At 34.6% G+C, this 25,448-nt stretch overlaps 2 protein-coding genes across 4 annotated transcripts in view; one reads left to right on the top strand and one right to left on the bottom strand.

The window, feature by feature from the left end:
• LOC109091386 (E3 ubiquitin-protein ligase RNF123-like) overlaps nt 1–25,448 on the bottom strand; it is a 121,102-nt gene that overhangs the window by 42,226 nt on the left and 53,428 nt on the right. The gene's annotated exons all lie outside the window — the stretch shown is intronic.
• Nucleotides 1,481–14,345, top strand: LOC109091377 (amphoterin-induced protein 3-like). 3 transcript variants are annotated; one of them, XM_042749925.1, is made up of 3 exons: nt 1,481–2,293; nt 2,508–3,916; nt 13,688–14,345. In XM_042749925.1, exons 2-3 carry the CDS (start codon nt 2,618–2,620, stop codon nt 13,763–13,765), a joined length of 1,377 nt encoding a protein of 458 aa, XP_042605859.1. In that variant the 5' UTR covers nt 1,481–2,293; nt 2,508–2,617; the 3' UTR covers nt 13,766–14,345. The 3 variants fall into 3 exon arrangements, with proteins under 3 accessions (XP_042605859.1, XP_042605857.1, XP_042605858.1); XM_042749923.1 differs by lacking the exon at nt 13,688–14,345 and having other exon boundaries at nt 2,508–4,517; XM_042749924.1 differs by lacking the exon at nt 13,688–14,345 and having other exon boundaries at nt 2,513–4,517.

The following is a 25,448-nucleotide window of genomic DNA, read 5'->3' on the forward strand; positions in this document are numbered from 1 at the left end:
TAGTGTGCACTCAAGCATTATGAATACACAATGAACAGGGTATTCAAACTTTGTGAATTGTGCTCAGTTATGAGACATGCACGATCCGCTTTTGTTGTCAGTGACATCAAACCTGGCTCAACATGATGATTATTTCTGATCCAAATGCATGACTTCAGAACACTGATATAGGACAAGTATATAGCCAAATCATATGGATTACGTTTGCAGTGATTTTACAGTAGTTCCATTTTTGCCTCTACTTTACAGGACAGTGGAAAAGCAACAGGAAAAGGACAGAAATTAGACAATTTCCCTTTAAACGATTAGCTAATCACAATTCGTTCTCAAAAAAAAAAAAAAAAAGTTATATTATTTATATTTTTTTTATATTTATATGATGTATATGTTTTTGATAATAATAATAAATATATATATTTAATACCTTCTTATATATATATATATATATATATATAAATTATATTATATATTATATTATATATATAGTAGTTATAAAAAAAAAAAAAACAAACAAACAAAAAAAAAACACGATTTAAATATTTTAACGCAGTTAACGCACTGGCCCCGCCCCCAGATCTGTACATAATCTTACACTTCCTATAGTTGACAAATATGATGCAGGGCGACAACTCCATAAATGCAGTTATGCCCTAAAATTCAAGATATTGGTGCAAAAATTGCCCTGTATGAGTTTTTGTTTCATTTTTATATCAAACGATATCACACAAGCAGCGAGAACAATATTACGAGTGCTTATTTTGTCCCAAAACAAGTTTAAAAGTGATTTTATACAACAGTTCAGTAAATAAGAAGTTGATATTGTGTTATATTTTAAACACAATATTATGTTTTTGCTCAATTTTGCAAAGAAACTATTACCTTTAAAGCCATATCAGAATTGTTGTGCATCATAATAAACATAAACATAACATAAACATCAACATAAAATAAGGTATTTTCAAAGAATGAAGAATACCCTTAAATACATATACATACAGTTATAAACACACACACATACAAACACATATATATATATACATATATATATATATATATATATATATATATATATATATATATATATATATATATATATATATATATATATATATTATATATATATATACATATATATATGCACTATGCAGAAGTCATCTATAAAATCACTTTTCACAATTCATATTAATAAATTTTAATCCAAGCAATTAAGGCTTATTCAGATCCCCATTAACACAGGTCAATGAGATATTAAAGCTAGAGAGAGTAAACATAACCTGTGTACAAAGCATCAGTAAAGGTAAATGCATAATTGGACGATCACAAGGGATGGGAAAAAACAGCACCACCAGGGGAGGCTCTGGCAAACACTTCCCTTTCATAATTTCTGACTTCAACCAATCAGTACTCAGAAGAACCCCCCTCCAGAGCGCCCCTCCTCCGAAACTCCATGCCTGTCTGTTTATAGAGCGCAGAGAGATGAGAGAGAGACGGAGAGGGAGTGTAGTACACACTCAATCTCTGCAAAAGTGCGTCAGAGAGGAAAAGGAGGAAGACCCGTAAAATTCAGAGAGCAAATCGGAGGAAATGGAAAAAAGGATGGAGGCTGAGGAGGAAAAATTTTGATCAGAGACCAGGATCTGGAAGCGGTACAAAAAGATCACGATCATTCTTTGTGCTTTAATCTTTTCACCAGTTTCTCCAGATGCCACGTGGACACTGGAAGCTTAAAAGTCACTGAGAGTTAGTAGCCCAAGATGTCCTTTGTCATTTGAACAAAATGAGCAGAAAAAAATGTATGTCTAACATTTAAGGACTACTTTCTTCTGGTTCTGGAACAACATTGACAAACAATTGTGCCGTGTCTGTTTCTTCTGGTTTAAACAAACATCAGATTGCTTGTATTGTGGACTGTTATTGCGGACTAGTGCTCATGTGACACGTTGTGCGCCTGCTGTTCAGCTGAGGGCAAGATAATACTAACTGAACTGGACAGGATGCTGACTTTCTCAAAAACATCCTACAGCCTGCGGCAGCGAGCTAGCTCTTGATTTAAGACCTCTTCTGTTCCGTCTCAGATGTCAGGACTGCAAAACAACACCAACTGTTAAAAGGATGGTGCACAGAAGGTTGGGTTCAGCCTTGAGGACGGGGACAAAAACAACTGCTTTCCCTCTGATGACTTGAATGACCAACTCTCTCTACCTGAGAATGGACTAAAAATCTGGGGCAGCATTCGAATTTCAAACAAGAGTTATGAGGCGGGATGTTTGGAATAAATGTTGGCAACCTTAAGGTAAAGATAATCTTATCGTCTTCAACTTCTAAGATTAGAATTTTGTAAGTTGTAAGCAAGTTGATTAAATAATAATAGTCTTCGCATTGATGCACTCTCATGCCTTGGGCTGACAGAACAGTGCCAAGTGGGCAAAGAATTATTGAGAAAGATATCCACTGTATTAAATAACTGATCTCTTCTTTTTCTCCTGGTCTTGCAATCCAATTTTAAGGATAGCAACACCTAGCCAAGACGACAGCTTTGACTCAAACAGAGAGTGGTCCTCTACCCCGGTGAAACTCTGGCTGCTCTTATCCCCAAGCAAAGCATCCTGACGGCACAATGCTGTGTGCTCAGGGTGTGGCCGCACCCCTAATGCTGAGCTATCTTCTGCTGCAGCTAGTCAGAGCCAATCTACCTTCTGGCTGCCTGATTGCATCCGATATCCTGAGCTGCACCAACCTTGGCCTCGATCAAGTCCCGGAAGAGTTGCCTGTAATGGTCGCGACTCTGGACTTCAATCATAACCGCTTAGAACGTCTTGAGGAGGGTAGCTTCGCTGGTCTGCCCAATCTCGACACCATACGGTTAGCCCACAATCAGCTGAGCAGACTCACTCCTGGAACCTTCCGGAATACAAGCAACATACGCCATCTGGACCTTTCCTCCAATCAACTGAACATTATAGAGGAACACTACTTTCAAGAGTTAGTAGGAATCAAGGAGTTACTCCTTTACAACAACCACATAGTGAGGGTAGAAAGCAAAGCCCTGAGTGGTTTGAGTAACCTGCAAAAAGCCTACTTAAGCCATAACAGACTGACAGATTTCCCCTTCTTTTCTATTCAAGAACATCCCAATCTCACGACTCTGGATCTAAGTTCGAACCGTATGCCCAACCTTCCCGTCAAAGACATCGAAGCTCTAAAGGAAAAGATACAGAATGGGTTGTTCCTGCACAACAATAGCCTAATTTGTGAGTGCTCCATGTACAGCCTGTTTAAACAATGGGAGTACAGGGGTTTTACCTCAGTGACAGATTTTTGGGAGGAGCATACTTGCTTGATTTACGGTGAGCAACGTGCTATGGTGCGTTTTCTCAAGCATGTACGATACTTTGCGAATTGCAAAATAAAACCTCCAGTAAAGAAAGTTAGCATGGAGGCATATGCTGGGGAATCAGTGATGTTAGATTGTATAACATCATTAAAGGGAAAGCATCTCAACTATTCGTGGGTATGCGACCGTTACGGATACATTGCTCCTCCTTTTAGTAACAATACGCTGCGAATGCATTCAAATGGTTCTTTGGAAATCTTGGCCCTACAAAGAAACGACTCTGGGGTGTACTTGTGCATGGTTCAAAACCATCAAGAGTCAAGCAACGATTCTCTTGAAGTTAATGTTACCGTGAGGATCCATCATCAAGAGGACGAATCCTTTAACACTGGCTTTACGACCCTTCTGGGCTGCGTTGTCAGTCTGATTTTGGTCCTTATGTACCTCTTCTTGACACCCTGTCGCTGCTGGTGTCGCAAACAGCATATACCAGCAACACCGAATCTTGCGAACGAATGCAGTGCCCAGTCGTCTATCCTGACACCCACGCCACCTGCCACCACGGAGGGCCCCGGCCGTAAGGTCAGTAACAACAAGCATGTGGTCTTTCTGGAACCCATCAAGGAGGCACAGAATGGGAGGCTGCAGGCAGCACTGACCCTTGATTATCCCAAGCTGGCAGTAACACGGAGCGATGCTGACTCTGTCACTTCCGTCTTCTCAGATACCACTATTGTGCCATAGCGGCTGCTTACTGTCATCCCAATGACCTGCTCAAACGAGCACGTGGGTCCTTCAACGTGTCAGTCTGCAACTGCACAGCTACTCAGGACAGATCAGGGAGATGGCTTTGCAAGCCCATAGCAGGGAGCATGACAGAGCAGATACAATCAGAGAGAAGAAAGATATAAAAACAAAAAGGCAAAAAGATGGAGCCAAGTGCTCCCAGGAATCAGCTTTAAAGCTTGACTGAGCCACGATGGTACAAGAGGAAGGAATTGGTTTGAAAATACAAAAGCTGATAAGGGTAAAAGTGTTCCCTTTACCACTGCTTGAGCCTTGATAGATTCATATGAATGCCTTGTCTAGAGCCTATTACCCACTGAATTTTGCATAAACCCAATTCTACTCTAGAAATAGCATGAATGACATGAAGGAGAATGACAAGTGCATACTGGATTTCTAGTTTATTTTTTTTTTTTATATAATATAATTTGAATGTTTTTTTTTTTGATGTGTTTTGTTTTGTTTGTGTTTGTGATTTTGGTTTTTGTTTGTAGTTAGTAATTCATTTTCAAGGGTTCATGCCCACTTTGCAAATGTAAGGGTTTGGGGAAGAGAAAATACATCTATAGAAGTGGAGATTGTTGTTTAAAAAAAAAAAAGACAGTTGTGCAAAGTGGTGCTCCTAACTTATCCAAATTAATGTGGATATCAGACAGAGGTCACATATCATCCTTAGTGTGCTTATAAATTGAAATGGATGAATTTAAATGAAATGGAATCTGTTAAAAAGTACTTTTCCCCTCTCCCTAAGCATTCCACGTTTCCCCTTACCACCACCCCTCCCCTTCCACAAATCCCTACTTTGTCAGCTTCTTAATAAATCCTTTTGCTTCGACCCCAGAGGGAAATGTCTGCCTTCTTATTCTTAAAGTCTTTATGGCAAAGGTGAACATTCAAACTATATAATGTGTGTCCTAGCATTCCTGCTTTTCTATTCCAGAGTCAAATTAAAATATGTGTGCAACTATGTAAGAACATATCATCGTCAAAAGCTGCTGCCAATTACATCATGACAGAAGTTGTGAGAAATAACTGGGATCAAACCTAAATGTTTGTGAATGTCATGGCTGCTTTTGACAATGGCATACACAAATGTCCATATTTATGGCACGCAAACGTTTTATTGACCAATGAAGTTGCGGCACAAACCACAAATACTCTCTCTGAAGATATGCCGTGACCCGCAAGTTAAAACATACGGGTAAATGGAGAATTTAACAATAGTACATTACCCTTGAGCCGAAGCCCATCTTCCCCAGAATAACTGCATACTAATGAGTGTGTTCCATCCAAAACTGTTTTGCTGTCACTAAAACCACCATCTTCATAACCCTCATCATCACCTCAATGTTTTGTGCCACGATTCTAACCATATCTGCATGGACACACATTTTGACATCCAAGGCATGCATAGTCTCCACCTAGGCTCTGGAGTAGAAAAGAGTGGGGTAAGATGTGCCACTTTTTATTTACAGGAATAATTCTCCTAAAAATGAAATTTATGGCATCACTCACTCACCCTCACTTCATTCCAAAACAGTATGACTTTCTTATGTGAAACAAAAAAAGAAAATATTTTGTGAAATGTCTTAGCGTGTATTTTTACCACATACAATGGAAGTCAACGGCAACCAAAACTGTTTGGTTACCAACATTCTCCAAAATATATTTTTTAAGGTTTAGCAGAAAAAGAAAGTCACACAAGTTTGGAACAAACTGAGGTTTAGTAAATAGTGTACAAGTAAATAAATTAATGTAAATCAGAAAAATAATCCACAATCCCATATTCTTAAGTATTATAGTGTAGTTTGCTGCAGAATATTCACATTTTAATAGCCATAATATTGTAATATCGCAAATTCCTTTTGTATACAACATTTTATAATGAGAGGTCTGATATTCATAATAATTTAATATAGCGAACCATTTTTAAGAAATTATTATTCTTTTTTTTTTTACATTTTTTAAATAATGTTTTGTAACAGCATTTTCTGGATTTGGATACAAAGCTTACTATCGCTAGTATTTCTTACCTTAAGGCACCAATAATTAATGGCTATTCTTTAGCTAGACAATTTGACATGGTTTCACAATATGGGAATTTATACACATTTTAGGAATAAAACTTTTTCTAATATACATTTCTTTATCACCTGCATCTGACAGCCCATTTCTAAATAAATATTCACATGACCAAAACTGTACATAATTTGCCACACTGGCACATCTTACCCCCGCCTTCCTTAAAGCATTTTTTTTTTTTTTTTTTTTTATGTCTTACAATATCCAGATGCTCAAATATACCAGATTCCATAATCGTCACCACCCTGAACGTTGTTCTACTACATATCTTTTCAAGCTGTTTAAAGCTCCTGTTAAGAGACTTTATGCAGCGGGGTGCAGTTGCTGCCTCTGAGCTGTTGTGGTCCACCTCATTAGTGTTTTATTTATCATACAGGATCAATACTGTCAAAGAACAATATATAAAAACTGTAACAGCACAAAAAAAAAAAAAAAGCACATGAGAAACCTCATATGAGCCCGGGGCTAACTGAAACCTTAGGTTTGTGTGTAAGAGGGCTTTTTTGATATCAGTTTCATGTACATGAGTGTGTACTGTACATAGTCCATCATTAGGAAAATAAGATTTCAAGACGATACCCAATAACACATAGGGAATGACTAAAATCTTACATTTACAATGAATTTACGTTAACAGTGATGATACATGAAGTAGCATAAAAAGGCACACAATATAAACTAAAATGCAATATTCTTTCTGTGAAAATGCATTAACAAGGAAGTTTACAACACACATATTCACAGTATGGGCTTATCAACCACAAGCCAGGACATCATTCTATATTACAGGTGAATGTGTAAAAGGAAATCCTATAGTCATAACATCTGCTGAGCTGTAAGGCTGGTCTAAAAATGTTCTTCCTCGTGCACCATACTGAGCTTCAGATGTCTGTGTGGGATAACCAATATGGGCTTTTGTTTGAGCCTCGAGCATTAAAGGATTCCAAGACATTTTCTCTTTACCATTGCTGCTATATGACACGTAGCTTATTGGTCCAAATTGGTCGGAAACCGACTGTATCTTGATACAATATAAAAAGTTTTAGTAAAAAGGCCTTTTTGCACCAATTTTGCCTTTAGTTTTTTAAGTGAACAAACACAAAATTTTTAAAAGTGAAACAAAAATGCATGGGATAAAGCAAAGACGTTTGACTGTATTAATTAGTTAAGGTGCAAAACATGTTTAATACACAAAAAGTGAAGGGAAGTCCATAAAGGGTGGGGTAATTTTAGTGTACATACAATGCATATTATATATTTGGTGGATTTGGAAATATATAATTTTGTTTCTGTTAGTCGCATTGCACTCGGTGCAAACAGTCCATCATAGCTTAGTTATTAAGTTGAAATGGAACTTTTCTTTTTAATTCACTTCATTTGGATAATTCATTGCAGAAAGGCCTTAATCAGCACTACACTGAAAATAAACACACTGCTTTAGTCTCCCATAATGCAGTCACATCAGCTCCTGGCTTTTCTGCAAGATTATCACCATTAAAGCTCAGCAGGACAAACCCAACAGTTTTGCCCAACAGCCTGTGAACATGTAAATGAGGAATGTGTAATTGATTAGCTTGACTCTATTCCTGAACGCTTTAAGTGGAACTGGAAGCATAATAAAAAAAAAATGCATTTGAGAAAATGAAATAGCTTATTTAACTACTGTGCATGAGGTGTAACCTTAGCAATCATGATGAATGGCAAACCATCATCATAATCAAAAACAATTTACAAAAAATGCATTTGGATTCTGCCACGCAAATACGTTTAAGGTATTTTACATTAAAAAATAAATAGATAAATAATGAATTATATACAAATTCAGAAAATGATTGCTTTGGGTTAGGTTTGAAAAGCAGATCCCTTTGAAGAATGACAGATAAATCACCCTCCTTTACAACATCTTTCATTTCCTGCGCTTCTAGCCCATCCATTTCATAGGTATTTCATCACAGCTCGACAACAGTCCTTCGATTACCAGCAAAAAAATTTAGAGTGCTCATCAATTAAGAATATTTACGGTTCTGATGAACCTTGCAAGCACGCCAGACTAATATAGAGCCGGGATTGGCCTCCTACAAACACTGTCTGGACAGATTTAGGTGTAATCTACATCTAAAATTAATCCGTCACTGCGGTCGTTTTTCGGTTGTTCTTTCATTCTGAAAACTGCGATTGTGAAAGGAAAGCTGTGATTAATTCTACCTTAAGAAAACAAGCAGTTTTGTAACAGTGTGTTTTCCCCCTTGTTCTGTTGCCATATTACACAATTATATATATATATATTCATTGTGCATCTATTTTTCTGTTGGTTGCGCAGTGTAGATGTGGTTAAATTAGTAGTTTTTTTGTTAAATGAGAAAGCACTTTCAAATCAAAAAGCTTTATGTTGGTCAAAGTAGCAAGTACTATGTTGCGACTATGTTGCGATTCCTATTGAAATGAGTGGATTTAGTCTATGAAAAATTGCAATGGAAAACATGACCATAACTTTACAAGAACAACATATGTTCAAATGAGTTAAAGTAACATTTATATACAGTATAGCCAACACAGTCATATTCTATGAAACACAAAATGAGATGTTTAGCAGAATGTTTATCCTGCTCTTTGGCATATGACAAAAGTACAAAAAACTTGGTTTTTATTTTTTTTTTATTGACATCCCTACACAGTGTCCATTGCTCCATATTCCCTGAGCAGGGGAAATCTGTTGAAGTTTACCTCACTTCTGAACATTCATTCACGGATTTGTGCTGCACAACGTCTTCACACACGGACAAGTGTGACATACCTCTGTAAATGAAAACAATTTAAATTCACGTCTCGCACACTTCAATGCACTTTGAATGGAACATATACATTCGCTTCGAACTGGAATCATGAGGAATATTCTGTGATGTCCACTTCGCAGGGCACTTACGCTCGAATAGAACAAATGTATGAAGCGATAAGAGAGACATACAAAATGTGCAGAGCAGGGGGTCGCGAGGACTGGAATTGAGAACCGCTGTACTGTACTAAGTATGTTAAAATCATATAATAGGCTGGAATTTAAGCTCTTATTTAGTGAAAATATTGCTCGACTCCCATTGTCACAAAAGAAAGAAAGAAAGAAAGAAAGAAAGAAAGAAAGGAAGAAAGAAAGGAAGAAAGAAAGCTTAATGGAATTGTTACAGATTGACTTTCGTATACAATCAGGAGTCACATTTCCTAACGTCCTAATTACTTACATCACTGAGGGAAAGCTAAGGTAGTCAAAGAGGACAGACTTTCTAAAATATGGCTTTAGAGTAAAGGTCCGGCAGCCTTCATTAACAATTTATGACGTGTCTCTGACTTCAGCATTTAAAAAAGCCCAACCATCTGAAACCTATTGATCATGAAGCTAAAAATAAAATCAAGGGATGGCAAATCGCACTACAAAGTTTATGACTAGGTCATGATGATAGTTTCTAAAGCTAAAAATAAAATCAAGGGATGGCAAATCGCTATATATATATATATATATATATATATATATATATATATATATATATATATATATATATATATATATATATATATATTTTTTTTTTTTTTTTTTTTTTTTTCTGAGTTTAGAAATATACATGTATAAACATACATTGAAATCAAGCTAAAATTAAAATGTCAGATATCAATAAGATGGAATTACAGCATTGGCCTAGATTCTTTTAAAGTGGAAATCAAACCACATTGGAGAAAGTGGAAAGTACTGGGCGTCAGGGACCAGGTCAAAGTAACACCAACCCTTGCAGGTCAGCCTTCTCAAATGTACATTACTATTGAAACACACACATACAATGAATTGAACCGTTACGATTCTCACAGAAAACTGCAGAAGAATTTGGCACCGGCAATAAAAATGCAATACAGCGAAACAGGGACTGGCCAGTGTCTGAAGTATATTTCTCATTTATTTCCTTCTCAAGCATTTAAACGGGTTTAGCTCTGGGTATCGATAGCACTATCATTAAGGACTTCCCCCATTAGATGTGTGTGCAAGCGTATCCTTTTTCACTCTCTAAACCTAACAGGATGTTTAGACATGAACTCTGAGCCTGGAGTCCGCTTAAGTTAATTAGCAGGCATTGTTAATGAGCGCTCTGAGCCAGCAGTTAGCCGCTCCGCTGGTATTTGATGAAGCCGTCCAGAGCAGGCTTGTGATGACTTACTGCTATTAGCGCTGTACAGAGCAGACAACCAATTAAACATCATGTTCAAAGACTTTCACCATATTATTACTGATATCACAATGGAAAGTAAATTTTATAAACATCTGATGAATGATGCTGCAAAGATTCATGGAGCAGCGCTGTTGCCAAACAGCACAACAGAAGTTTGGCAAAAACCTTTCTGATGCACAGCAGGCTGAGATTTCGTTCAGAACAAGAGAACTCACTGCCACCGAGTTTTATCAGAGAAACACCTCAGAAACCTGTGCATGTCAGTTTCACAGGGAAAGGGTGAGAAAGGAAGTCTCCAGAATACAAAGTGACACAGATGCACAGGATTCTGGGTGGAATTATCAGGAAATGCACAACAACAAATACACAGGTGCAGTAAAAAATTTCAATGAGGCTTTTGAGTTCATAGTACTATGAAAACTAGAGGCAGGTCCCGCCATTGAATAAAAACAAATAAAAAAGGTAATAGCCACTTTTTATCTCACATTTCTGACTTTTTACTCTGAATTGCAAGTTTACTTCTCGCAGTTAAGACTTTTTCTCAGAATTGTGCAAAATAAATTTGAGTTATAAAGTCAGTATTTTGTGATATAAACTCGCAACTGAAAAAAAAAACGGAATTTCGAGATTTAAACTCGCAATTCTGAGAAAGAATTTTCAGAAAGAATTCTGACTTTCTCAGAATTGCGAGTTTAAATCTTGCAATTCTGACTTAACATGCAATTGCAAGTTTATTCTTCACAATTTTGAAGGAAAAGGTTAGAATCGCAAGAAAAAAAGTCAGAATTGTGAGATACAAAATCGCAATTGCTAGAAGTAAAGTCTGAACTGTGAGATAACTGGGGGGGGGGGTATGATATACCCCCTTTTAAAACTAAAGACTACATGAAATGGTCTGGTGAGAACTTTAATTAGATTGAAACACCTTTTTCACTCTGCAAATGCTTCGACTAGGGAGCAATTCTGCAAATCGAGAGCTCCATTTGGCTGCTTTCATAACGGCTGCACTAAACCAGTATTTACTGATGGGGAACGTCGACCACCTGTGGCGTGGAGTCTCACAGAGCAGGGAATCATTGCAGAACACTGCCATCTCAGCCTATTACAAAAACATCGTTTATTATCACCATAATATCACCATAACCGTCTAATAACACCCCACAGCGTCCAGATTTCTTATTTTTAAGCACTACAGGGAAAAAGCAAAGCTAATATTCTGTACTTCCATGACTGCATGTGTCCATGAGTCACCGCAAAGCTTGTGAGGTGGTGACACATGTTCTTGCAGCTTTGACAGGCCTGTAAACTGCGAGTTGAGTGATTCGAGGTTCAGAATTGAACAGTGAGTGAAAATCGTTGTGCCAAATAAAGGGTTTGGATTCCAGAGGAATTTATTCACCCATTTTCTTTCTGGTAGAAGCCCTGCCTAGTGTTCTTCCTCAATATTTTCCATAAAACATCTATAACCTATGCGTCAAATCAATTCATCACCTCTATTTCATGATGCGCTGTTAACATATTTGGTCTACCATGGATATAGATGTCCAAAATCGTACCACTGGCTCAGTCTTGCTCTCTGATGTTGAAATAAGGGGAACAGGATAAGGTTCTTTACTGGCAACTTGATGTTCCATGAAGAACCTTTAATATCTATCGAACCTTTCCAATAAACAAAATGTTCTTTATGATGGAACATGGTTCTTTTAAGAACTATTTACTTAAAGGTTCTTTGAGGAACCAAAACTTGCCATTCTATGGCATCAATGCAAAAACACTTTATTTTGAAGAGTTTAGATACACATTGAAAGTGTAAGAACACTTACACAGACACTGGCCATCACACCTCAAAGGATGGTCATCTCAATACAGTTTCAGACGAGTGAGAAAAGCTCCGTCGTTCCTGCCAGAGCCGGTCAGATGGGCACAAATACACACATGCAAATGCATGACGGAGTAACAGGGATGTGATGCTTTGTGTTGAAATGTCCTTGGAGAGACAGATGCCAATGTAATAAATGAGACATAGGATGAACTTTAAAGGAATGTGCAATAAAGGATTTTCTTTCATCGGTGGAACACAGAAGAATAAATCTTATAGAAAGTCAGAGCCGCTCTTTTCCATACAACGAAAGTGAATCCGGATGGATGATTTTGAGATGTTTTTGGACAAACAAAACAAACTATATGATAGTTTTGTCTTAAGAAATAAAAAAAAATTCCATTAAATTTATGGGGTTAAAAAAAAATTAAAATATATGATTGTTTTTTATTAATATATATATTTTTTCTTTAAGAATTCGTCTTGTGCTTTTCTGTGTATGGCAATTTTGGAGGGTATGTTGTTTTCGTTCAAATCAAAGCACAAACATCGTTGAAAATGTCCTAAATGGCGCTAGGGTGATGCGGATGAAACAAATAGTTTAAAAGTCATTATTTTTGTTTTCTTTGCATACAAAAAGTAATATCGTAGCTTTGTAAAATTACAGTTGAACCCCTGATGTCACATGGATAATTTTACAGATGTCCTTGCTACGTTTCTGGATGTTGATTGTGTTAATTACATTGCTGTCTATGGGAGGGTCAGAGAGCTCTCTGAATGCATCAAAAATATCGTAATTTTTGTTCAGAAGATGAACAGAGGACTTATGGGTTTAGAATGACATGAGGGTGAGAAATTAATGACAAAATTTTCCTTTTTGGGTGAACTAACCCTTTAAAAGAAAAAAATATATGTATGTATGAGTATATATATATATATATATATATATATATATATATATATATATATATATATATATATATATATATATATATATATATATATATATATAATTAATATTATATCATATATTTATATAACTATATCGATATAATTATATCGTAATTTATTGTATATTACATTATAATACATTAAAATATCGTACAGCTTCAGACAAATTGGAAAATTGTGCAGACAGTACTAGTATGTCATCTAATATTATTATGATTATTTTATTTATATAAAACAGGAAAACAGGAACATGAACACTCTCCTAAAGTTATCATTTGTGTTCAGCAAAGGAAGCTATATGGATTCGACTTTCTTTGTCATGGTGTTTTCATTCTTAGGTGAACTATTGTTTTAATAATCGCACAAATCCGCAAAGAAAGATCCCATCTTCAGGCTTTCTGAAGGAAGCAAATGTCAGAGGCACAATATTGAGAAAATCCTGAATAGATTGCTTGTCCCTGTTCTACACTCTCTTTCTGATTCTCTCATCTTTCTTTTCTTCTCTTAATGTGTCAGTCCAGACCAGCGGTCACACAGCAGCCTCTTGCTCCTGACATAAGGACCACTCATGCATTTCCACAATAATCTCTCCGGCTAAGATGACAAACACACCTCGGGCCGTAACCTCCTTTTCACTGCAAGAAGCCATACAACTTCACAGTCTCACAATAATATTTCTTTGTACAAAACAGAAATTCACCAGACTTTTCCTGAAAACACTGCCCACGCACTGTGTATCAGTGAGGGAACGAAAACAATGCTGATAATTCAATGAAAGACAATGATGTTTACAACTTCTGGTTGGAAAATCATGTTTGTAAATGCCACATCAATCTTTCCTTATTTCCTGTGTAAAGCAATAATGAATGAAAATAATGTAGACTAAATTACAAAATATGAATCCCTCCCTCTGCCTGGAATGCTAAAATGGTATTCTGACTGTGAATGTGATATGTAATGATGCATTTTGGGAATGATAGGACAGCATGGTACTGACTTGAGACTTGAAATAAGGCGAGGTGGAAAAAAAAAATGTCTTCAATAAAGAAAATCAAACCCGCAGTTTGTTTTTATAAATATTTAAATGCTTAATGCATTAATGACTTTTGCATTGATATGAAAGGCCAGACTCTGATACCTGAAGACAAATTAAATAACAACAAAAAGTGCAGATAACAAGCTGTTTTCTTAGTCGAGCGCTCATTTTTAAATAGTGCTTTACAATATTAAAAAATAATATTGCAAAAATGCGTTTGTGATATAAAGTGTGACCACTTTTATTTAATTTTTCAACAGGCCACATCAGGGTTATTATAGTTAACTAAAACTAAAACCATGAAAGAAAAAATTAATTTGATATTTAAAACAAATTTTGACAAGAAACGTTTCATAAATAAAATAATGTTTTCCTTTATTTTAGCAAGTTAAGAAAGCAACATTTCTCACTTTAATTTAGATGAACTTGTATTAAAATAAACTATAAATATATTTAAACATTTGGTTAAATATAAACATTTAAACATTTGGACAATATAACTCATTTAAAATATGAATAAAAATTCTAACAGTATCTTAATGATACTAGAATGTATAATAATTTCTAAATATCTATTTTACACATTCAATTTTTTTGGGCTGGTAAAAACACTGGAAGTCAGTGGCAAAACTAGGTCATCACTCCCATCGTAATCAATGAAGCTGTCCACACTGCTACACTTGTAGTGTAGACAACACCATTGATTCAAAAGGCACTGATCTAGTTTTGTCACACTGCAATGCATCACTTGCTTTCACTGCAACACTTCTGCATGAATATTGAGCACAAACAATGTGAAAGGCTCTGAAACTATCCTGAAGGAATCCTGAACGTGAGTCAGTGCACACACCTAATACAACGGGTGAAGTTACAGCACGGCTCATGTCAAAGCTTTGATGTCTGACTCAATACTTTATCAGTTTGAGACCATAAGAGGCTCAACACCAATAGCCTAACGTTTTTTCTTTTCAGAGTACAAAATACAGTAAAAGCAATATTGTGAAATATTATTACTTTTTTTTTTTAATATTTTATTTTAAATTATATTTTTATATGTATTTTATTCCTGTGATCAAAGCTGTATTTTCAGCATCATTACTCCAGTCTTTTGTGTCACATGAGCCTTCAGAAATCATTCTGATATACTGAATATTAGAATGCAAAACAAAAACAAAACAAAACAAAAAACACACAAAACAAAGCAAAGCAAAGCAAAAAAACAAAACAAAACAAAGCAAAACACAAAACAAAGCAAAACACACAAAACAAAGCAAAGGAAAACAAAACACACAAAACAAAGCAAAGCAAAAAAAACAAAACACAAAACAAAGCAAAACACAAAAAACAAAGCAAAGCAAAAAAAACAAAAACAAAAAAAACAAAGCAAAACACACAAAACAAAGCAAAGCAAAAAAACAAAACACAAAACAAAACAAAGCAAAACAAAACACACAAAACAAAGCAAAGCAAAGAAAAACAAAACACACAAAGCAAAGCAAAACAAAACATACAAAACAAAGCAAAGCACACAAAACAGAACAAAACAAAAATGTATTCAGCAATGGCATGTTAAATTAATTAAAATAATATTGAAAACATTTATAATGTTGCAAAGGATTTTTGCTAAGAAAATCAAATTTTTGATTAAAATAAATGCTGTTCTTTTGAACTTTCTATTTTTCAAATGGTCCTGAAATATGTGTAATGGTTTCCACAATAGGATTAAGAAGCAAAAATTATTCAACATTAATAATAAGAACCATTATTAGTAACTGAGCAATAATCTGCATATTATGACTTGTGACATATGGAGGATCATAGGATCATTTGACATATGAAGATAGAGAATATATATATATATATATATATATATATATATATATATATATATATAATATATATATATATATATATATATATATATATATATATATATATACACACACACACATATACACAATACATTAAATTTTATATATCAAACATGTAATACATATATGTAAATGTAATTTGTTTTAATGCATTAATTAATAATAAGACTAAGAAAATAATGAAGAGTAAAAGAAGATGTTGAAATACAGAAGCAGAACGTGAGGTTGAATGTGAAGCAGGGTGTGTAAAGGAAGGGTCGATGTGGCTGCAGATGTCTCAAGTCGCACAATCATCCGGCGATGAAGAAGAGTGTTTGCGACAGTAGGAAGAATCAATGCTGATGAATTGTCACTACAGTACAGATCAATCCTGAAAACTGCGTCAAACACGGTAAGATTTAAAAACTGCGGCAGTCAAGAGCCATGACGAGGCCCAAACCTCCAACTAAACCATCACAGCTACATTATGACTTGCTGCCAGAGGCTTCAGAATGTAATAACGCAATAGAGTAAGCTAAAACTCCTCACCTCAGTTATAACGGTCACAAAACAGTGTAAATAATCACATTTTATTTTAATCGGGAGTCATATTTTATATATTAAAAAAAAGGCTTTATGGATGACAGGCTTGTTAGCAATGCGAAACTTAATGTCACAATTTTCAATGTCTTGTCTGAAATTAAGCGTGATATTCGAGTCCATTTGAAATGTAATCAGTGCTGAAGGATTAGACTGAAACCGTCAACATTAAAAGCTTTTCAGATGAATCAGTCGAGCCCAGCAGAACTTCTGAGCTCTGCACTGTCAAACTGATGGGATTGTTTTAAGATCTGAAGCTGCTTTGAATTATTTGCTGCTGGCTTTTGAGGAATTAATGTAAATGATCTTCTGAAAGCAGGAATATTAGGACCGGCTTTGTGTTGTGACTCATATTCTGAAATAAAGTGAAGTCAGAAGTCGCTCAGCGGGCTGTTGGTATCATATCTAATAACATTTTAGGTTATAAATGGTGACAATGTATTTGTAGTTAATAAATTAATTTGCAATTAACTGCCTGAAAACTGTGTGTTAACTCAATTTATCAGTAACAATTTAAGCTATTATTCATTTTGTCAAAGAGATCAATACAAAATACAAAGATGATTTTTTATGTGAGAGGCAGAAAATTTTTTATGATGTTGTGATTGTTTTTTATAATAATAATGGTGTTTTTTTAATAGTAGTATTATTATAGTAGATCATTATTTTATAAAATTATATATTATTGTAAAAAAAAAAAAAAAACCTTGTATAATCACTGTAAATGTTCAAAAAGCATGGCTTTACCATGGTTCACTGTCTATAAATATTGTTTTATCATGGCAAATCCAAAAAATAAAATAAAATAAAACTGGTATAACTATTGTGTGTTCATAAAGCATGGATTTACCATGGTGAATCCAAAAACACGGTATAATCACTGTACATGTACAAAAAGCATGGATTTTCTGTGGTATATTGTTTTATCAGGGTAAATAAAAAATAAATAAATAAATAAATAAAAAAAAAACATGCTGTATTCACTGTATGTTAATAAAGCTTGAATTTTCTATGGTACCATGTATAAAAACACTATTACCATAGTAAATCCAAAGAAAGCATGGTATAATCACTATATATGTTCATAAAGCATGGATTTACCATGGTACAATGTCTAACAACATTTTATTATCATGGTAAATCAAAATAAAAAAAAAATTGGTATAATTGTGTATGTTCATAAAGCATGGATTTACCATGGTAAATCCAAAAAACATGTTATAATCACTGTACATGTGTAAAAAAGCATAGATTTACTGTGGTAAATCCCAAAACATGGTAAAACCCATGTACAAGTTAAAAAAGGGGTTTACCATGTTATATTTATCGTGGTAAATCTGGGGTATAATTACTGTATATGTTCATATAGCATGGATTTACCGTGGTAACATGTCTAAAAACATAGTATATCATGATAAAAAAATGTATATTGTAAATCCCAAAAAAACATGGTATAATGTTCAAAAAGCATACATTTACCATGGCACGTTGTCTAAAATCATTGTTTTATCATGCTTAATGCAAAAAACAGTGTATGTTTTACCTCAGTACCATGTCTAAAAAATTGTATTACCATGAATAAAAAAAATAAATAAAAAAACAACATGGTATAATCACTGTATATGTTCAAAAAGCATGGGTTTACCATGTTACTGAATACAAACATTGTATTACCATGGTAAAATAAAAAGATACCATGCTGGTATAATCACTGTACATGTACCAAAAAAATAAAAAAAAAAAAAAATTGATTGTAATATACCCAAAAAGCATTCTTTATCATGGCACATCCAGAAACAAGGCAATACTATGGCACAAGTCCAAAAAGTATGGTATTACCATGATAGCATAGCATGCCAAAGCTCTGAGACTAAGTAAAAGAAATACCATGGTACTTTCTGTTAGTGTGATTCATTGGACAGGGAGAACAATCGGCAGAGACTGAATCGGTGGTCAGGAGGTTATCAGCACGTCCTGCTCAGGGTGTTGAAAAGACAGTGAGAGTGAAATGTTCCCCTCCTCCTCCTCACAGTCCATTCCTTCCCCTAAAGCTGCTAAAGCCAATTACACTGTGTCACAATCTAATTAGTACAGCACTGCAAGCTGTATCTGATGGCTTTTAGCCAACAATAATGGAAGGAAATTATCTAAATTGATTTTTTTTCTTCCACAAGAGATTGGGGAGGCGTATGTACTGTATGTTATCAGAATGAATGCATCACACCGACACTGCAGCTCATTGTTGTTTTATGCCAGTCAAACTCTACAGCTCTCCAAGAGAACCTTCACAATTGAGTTTAAAGAGATGTTCACCTAAAAAATAGAGATTCATCATTTTCATGCTGTTTTAAGCCATCATTAGCTAATTAGTTAGCAAATGTTAGCAAAATGGCTAATAAAAGTTTCCAACTGCTTTTACCAAGTGGTTTATATGTTATAAGTAAATTACAAGATAACAGGAATTACTGATGAGAAAATTGATTGCCTAAACCAACGTCATAGCTAACTGTATAGTAGCATTTTTGCTAACCACTAATGCAGACCTCCATTTTAAAATCAGAGTCATCTGCAGCTTTTAAAAATATTATTTTTTAACATTATATTATATTTACCAGATAACAGTAACCAATGTAAAGGCAGAAACTATGAGCTAAGCTAACCTATGCAATGGCTAACACATGTCTAAGTTCATTCAAAACACATACTAGTTTATCGAGTTTCTCGTTCCTCACAATATTGTGTCAGTATTTCAGGTAAGCGATTGTGTATAAATGTTAGCCATTTAAATCACGATCAAAAATTATATTGCGATTTATCATGACTGAACACTGACTAATGATGCACCAATGTATTTATTTTTAACATAACTGAAATATTCATTTAATCGTAAAAACTAACACCAAAAATACATTTTACGTCTTGCTACTCTAGTGTAATTTTTGGTCACAATGAAATGCGTCCACATTGTTGACATGTTTGACAATGAACAGTTGTAGCTAATATTGTAACGAAAATTTATTATTTTGCCATTTCGAACTTATTTACAATCGTCGTAATTTCATTGCATTCTGTACAGTGTATTTTAATTAGTTAAAATACGGTTAATATAGCCATTTGTTTCATTAGGTTTCGGACGTTTTTCATTTATTTTTTATTTTACGCAATTTCATTGCATCACTTATTCTGATATACACATCACATTCTGTACATTGTATGACACTGTTAAAGGGAAAATATCAATTTAGCCCTTTTTTTTATTAGATTTCTGACAGTTTTTTTTTTTTTTCACAATTTCATTGCATCGCTAATCCTGACATGCACATCACATTCTGTACAGTGTATCACACTTTGAAAAACGAAGATAGATATAGCCATTTGTTACAATAGTTTTCAGACTATTTTTTTTCATTTGACGTAATTGCGTTACATCATGAATTCTGACATAAACATCACATTCCGTACAGTCTATCAGAATTTGTTAAACTGAAATTGATACAGCTTTTCGTTTAATTAACTTTCAGACAATTTTTTTATTTGTTGCCGTTTCATTGCATCACTAATCCTGCCATACAATCACATTCTGTACAGTGCATCACACTTTGATAAATGATTGGTTCAGCCATTCGGTTCATTAGCTATAAGACATTTATTATTTTTTTTGCCATCATTTAGTTGTATCATTAATCCTGTCAAACACACCATATTCTGTACAGACTATCAAACTTTGTTAAAAGAAAATCAGCATAGACATTTGGTTCATTATCTTCTCAAATAACAAACATCCTAACAAACGTCCTAAGTAAGTAACTAAACCACAAGTGTTGTCTAAGGAAAACCTTTTTGGCTTTGTTTCTTCTGTAGCGCCAGCTGCAGAGAAGAACATGTCTGACACTTCAGTTAATGGAGGGTGACGCCAGCATTATTGCTGCTTTGCTTTGTCCTCTCTTAGCTTTTGTCAGTGGGCTAAAGGAGAAATGGGCTAATTAAAAAGTGGCAAAATGACACAGTTTTGGCTCTGCTTCATCAAGCCCCGCATATGAATGAGCCGCTAACGAATGCGTGCTCAATGTAAGACTGTCAAAACAAACACAATCGCCACACAAAGGCTATACCGTATGAAATGATGCTAATAATGCTAATGCCTTTTTATCTGTCATGTGCTTTATTTTCAGGATGAATATTAGATTCAGTATATGGATATTTCATTATATTTGTAGCTCAATTAATGGTGTAGGACTTCATGCTAAAAAAGTGCCATTGTGTTTTTTTGGGATACAATACCATGATATTATCATGCTAATGCCAAGTGTTTAGTGAACTGAAGTGAAGATACATACAGCCAAGTATGGTGACCCATACTCAGAATTCGTGCTCTGCATTTAACCCATCAAAAATGTACACACACAGCAGTGAACACACACCCACTGTGAACACACACCCAGAGCAGTGGGTATCATTTATGCTGCGGTGCCCGGGGAGCAGTTGGGGGTTCGGTGCCTTGCTCAAGGGCACCTCAGTCATGGTATTGCTGGCCCGAGACTCAAACCACAACCTTAGGGTTAGAAGTCAAACTCTAAAACCATTAGGCCACGACTTCCAAGTGTTTGGATATATATCACAGTAATATCATGATGTTCTCTGAAGTAACTTGGACAAACATGCAAGTATGATGGTATATAAACAGGCTAATCATTTAGCATGTTTTTGCATTCCCCTGCACTCCTTATGCATTGTATTTGTACAGAATCTGAACATGTGCTAGACAGACATATTTGACCATTGTTGCTCGTATATTACTATGGAAGCTTGTTTCTGCCACAGGATAAAAAGTGTGTAATTATGACTTTACCTCACAATTCAGACTTTTTTCTTGTTATTCTGAATTTATATATCAAAACTCTGAAATGCAAAGTCAATATTTTTTTTTTAATGCTAAATGTTAACCGTGATAACACTAGATATCATGAAATATAAACTCAGAATTCTAAGAAGAAAAGTCAGAATTTTGAGAAAGTTTTGTTGATGAAAAAAAAGATATGATAAATAAAATTTGCGAGAGAAAAAAAAAAAGACAAAATTATCTCTCGTAATTCTGAGTTTATCTCTCACATTTACAAGATAAAGTCAAAATTTACCAAATGACCTATGTTTTTTTTTTTTTTTTTTTATCCCACAGGCTTCCATGCATGTTTATGGCATCTACTTTTAAAATAAAAAGATATGATATTTGCTGCTTCAAGTTTTGAAATTTAAAACACATAAACTACCGTTTAGGCTAACTTGATGATGGCTAAAGTCTGACGAAGTATGTTAAAATCAGATATCAATATTCCATAATTCTTCTTCCTCACAATAATGCATCGATATTTCTATAAACATTTACATAATCAGTCACAATTTAAACTGATATTATGCAAATACTTTTATTTTTTTACCGAAACAAAGAAACTAAAATAAAGTTTTGGTAATTTAATTTCGGTAACTGGTAATTGCACCTGGTCTACTGTTCGGGGTGTCACGTTCACAGGTGGTAAAATTCTTTGGAAATGAGATGCCTTGCGATATTTTAGCCAAACAAATTTTACATATTGCTACTCTAGCATGATTTTTAGTCATAATAAAGTCCCACACTGCAAACACGTTATGTCTTGTAGCTTATCCACATTGTGCGCACAAAACGTACACTATACGGAAACATGTAATCGGCAAAGCATTAACTGTTCTATATATATATATATATATATATATATATATATATATATATATATATATATATATATGTATATGTATGTATGAAAACGCTTCACGAGAACTTGATTCTTTCCATGTCAAAGCTAGCGTCTCATGTTTTTCAATGCAAATAAATAAATAAATAATGCATTCTTACCCTTACAACACATTTTCTTAAGAAAATTAATTTCCAGTGCTACACGTGACACCAAAGACATCAATATTTACCATGGTTTTATCATCTTATAATGTTTCTATGGTACAGCCAAAAACTTTTAGAAAATGGTAGCAGTTTAGCCCTTGTTGAAGAACTTCCATTGACCTCCACCTCTGAACAATACTGCAGCAGTCCATCACCATTATGCCTATGGGGGTGGACAGAAGATGATCTCAGAGAAGTAATTCACATTAGGGAGATTATTAAGAAGGGTCTTAATGGACCTTCAGGGGACATTTATCCCAAAGACCAAGGTCAAAACCAAGGTAACACCCATTACTCTTTAACTTAAGTGCCCTGGGATGTTTTATGACCTCAAGAGAACAGTTTTAAGTGACCTCTAAAGGACAGGATACAATGAGGAGCTCATTAGCGCAATTCTTTTCTATGAACGAGATAGAAATGTCATCATCGACCATAATTTTCTTGACTTTTTAACTCCAAGATGATGAGCAGAACCGGAGAACAACTCAAACCCCTCAGGAGGTCAAATGTTGGAGTCCACTGACTTTCAATGCATGTACAAAGGACATTTTTTTTCAATTCACGATAAGTTTGTTTGTTGGTGAGGCTCAATGTGGTTTGTACACTAAAAGCTATAGGATGGCAGTCTCAACCACACCCGAGGAACTTGGCAGAGGTCCCACAAAGCTCTTTGGTTCCTGTGGAGAATTGCAGGCAGTCTGGAGCAGTTAACAGGAGATGTGAAACGCTAACTGGACATGAATTAAGGATCCCAGTTGCTAAGAGAACTGACCTCACTGTAAAGGCTGATAGGGAGAGCATCAAGGCTGGACTAACATGTGTTTCCCATTTCCCATACAGTCACGCATTTACTGGTCACTCCATTACACTGATGTTAAAATGAGAGTGTCTAGCAGACAAATCACATTCAAAATGAGGGCCATTGTTAATTGTATAACTGAAATATTTAATCATACTAGTCTATCTGATGTCATTCCCTCTCAAAGGAATACTAGATTTGTCTTATTGCTACAAATGCATGAGTTTAAGAGCATCAGTTAATTTGTTAGCTATAACTGAAGCTCCACAACCAATAGTATAGCAAACTATCATAATAGATATAAAAGAGAGGCTCTAAATTCTGATTGGACAAACCACATTCGAAGCATTAAATACATGTCTTTGAGTGTACAATATACTGTAGAGTAGCATCCCAATTTGCTAGCCAGCTGTAAACAGCCTAGAGTTAATGAGTTATATTAGTTAACAGAAAAACTTTATTCTGATAATTACATCCAGATTATTAGGTTCTAATTCTTCTTTATTAAAAGTACAGCTTTTAATTTATGACTCAAACACTGCTAATGCTAATGCAACTCAAGCTGCAAAGAACTTCACACTAAATAAACTGCATAATGTTCAGGGACAAGTAACCTTAAGTCATTCCGAATGGTTGCTTTTAATTTCAAGCTTGATTCTCTATGCTTGAAATCAAATTTGTGGACCAAAAAAAATAAATAAATAAAAACCCTCTAAATTGCACACATGCATATCAAAACATGCAAGACATGCATACAAATGAAGTAAATTAGCTCAGTCCACATTTTTAAGTTGAATGTTTCAATAGGACAGAATAAAGTACCATGACAACAGCCGATACACCGAGCAAGTGCAGATTTCTGAAGGAAGTCAGAAAGAGGAAAGGTGCCAGGTGTCACACCAATTATTTTCTCGTTAGCGAATATGTGCCTGATATAATATGCCAAATTTAGCAGCAGTTCAGTTTGCTCCCCATGTACCATCTGATGATAGCAGATGTGTTAAAGAGGCAATTTTCTACCCTTTAGATTTTTGGGTAAAAAACAAAACAAAACAAAAACCATTATATCCAACCTAAAACAATTACAAATAACATCTTATTCTTTAGCAACTATTATACACGCAGTTTTTGTGATATTTTCTGTGATGAGTCTTAAAAAAGTAACAAAACAAAGCAACAAAACTAAACAGAGAAAGCAAAAAAAAAAAAAATAAAAATAAATAAAAAGAAGAAGACATGGGAAAGGTAAGGAATATTACTTAACTGTCCTTAATTCCGACAAGACAAAGCAACAAATAAAAACACACAAAAAACAACAACTAAGCAACAAAACAATGCAACTAAAAACTAAACAAAAAACCAAAGCAACAAAACAAAAGAATGTAACAAAAACAAAAAGCAACAATGCAACAGTCCTTAATTCCTACACCCCCCCACCCAAAAAAAATAAAAATAAAAATAATAATAATATATATATAAAATAATGGGTAATAAACAATATTTGACATGCTGTAAATACACCAAACGAAAATAATATTTTTGGTTAATGCTCTTTTTTTTAATTAATTAATTATAAATAGAAGTTCAGTGAATGCATCAAATCCCAACAAGTGAGTCATTAAACTGATTCAAAGAGTGTTTTTTTTTTTTACTCATTCTTTAAATTCCTCAATCATTTGTCACAACTGTTCCCAAACCTAGTTTGTTTAATTAATTATTATAGATGATAAGTTGTTGGGAGGTAATAAGATGATAATAATCATAATGCTTTATTTCTGAACATATGATATCTACCAACAAACTGGATTATCAAGGAACTGTCTGGCTTTCAAGTCAGAACAAACCATCAGCGAGTCGAGAACAAGTCAAATGAAAACCTACAGACATGCTGCACACTTCTAAACGCAGTGAGGACAGTTGTTTTTCACCTTAACTTTTACCTGAGGTGTTATTCAAGTGCGTAAAGGTCATCTTCTCAAGACACAATCTCTCGTGTTCACCTGTAAACAGAAGTGACCTGACAAACTCAATGTCTGTGTCCAGTGCGTGTA

Source organism: Cyprinus carpio, chromosome B22 (genome assembly GCF_018340385.1).
Source record: "Cyprinus carpio isolate SPL01 chromosome B22, ASM1834038v1, whole genome shotgun sequence".
NCBI lineage: Eukaryota > Metazoa > Chordata > Actinopteri > Cypriniformes > Cyprinidae > Cyprinus > Cyprinus carpio.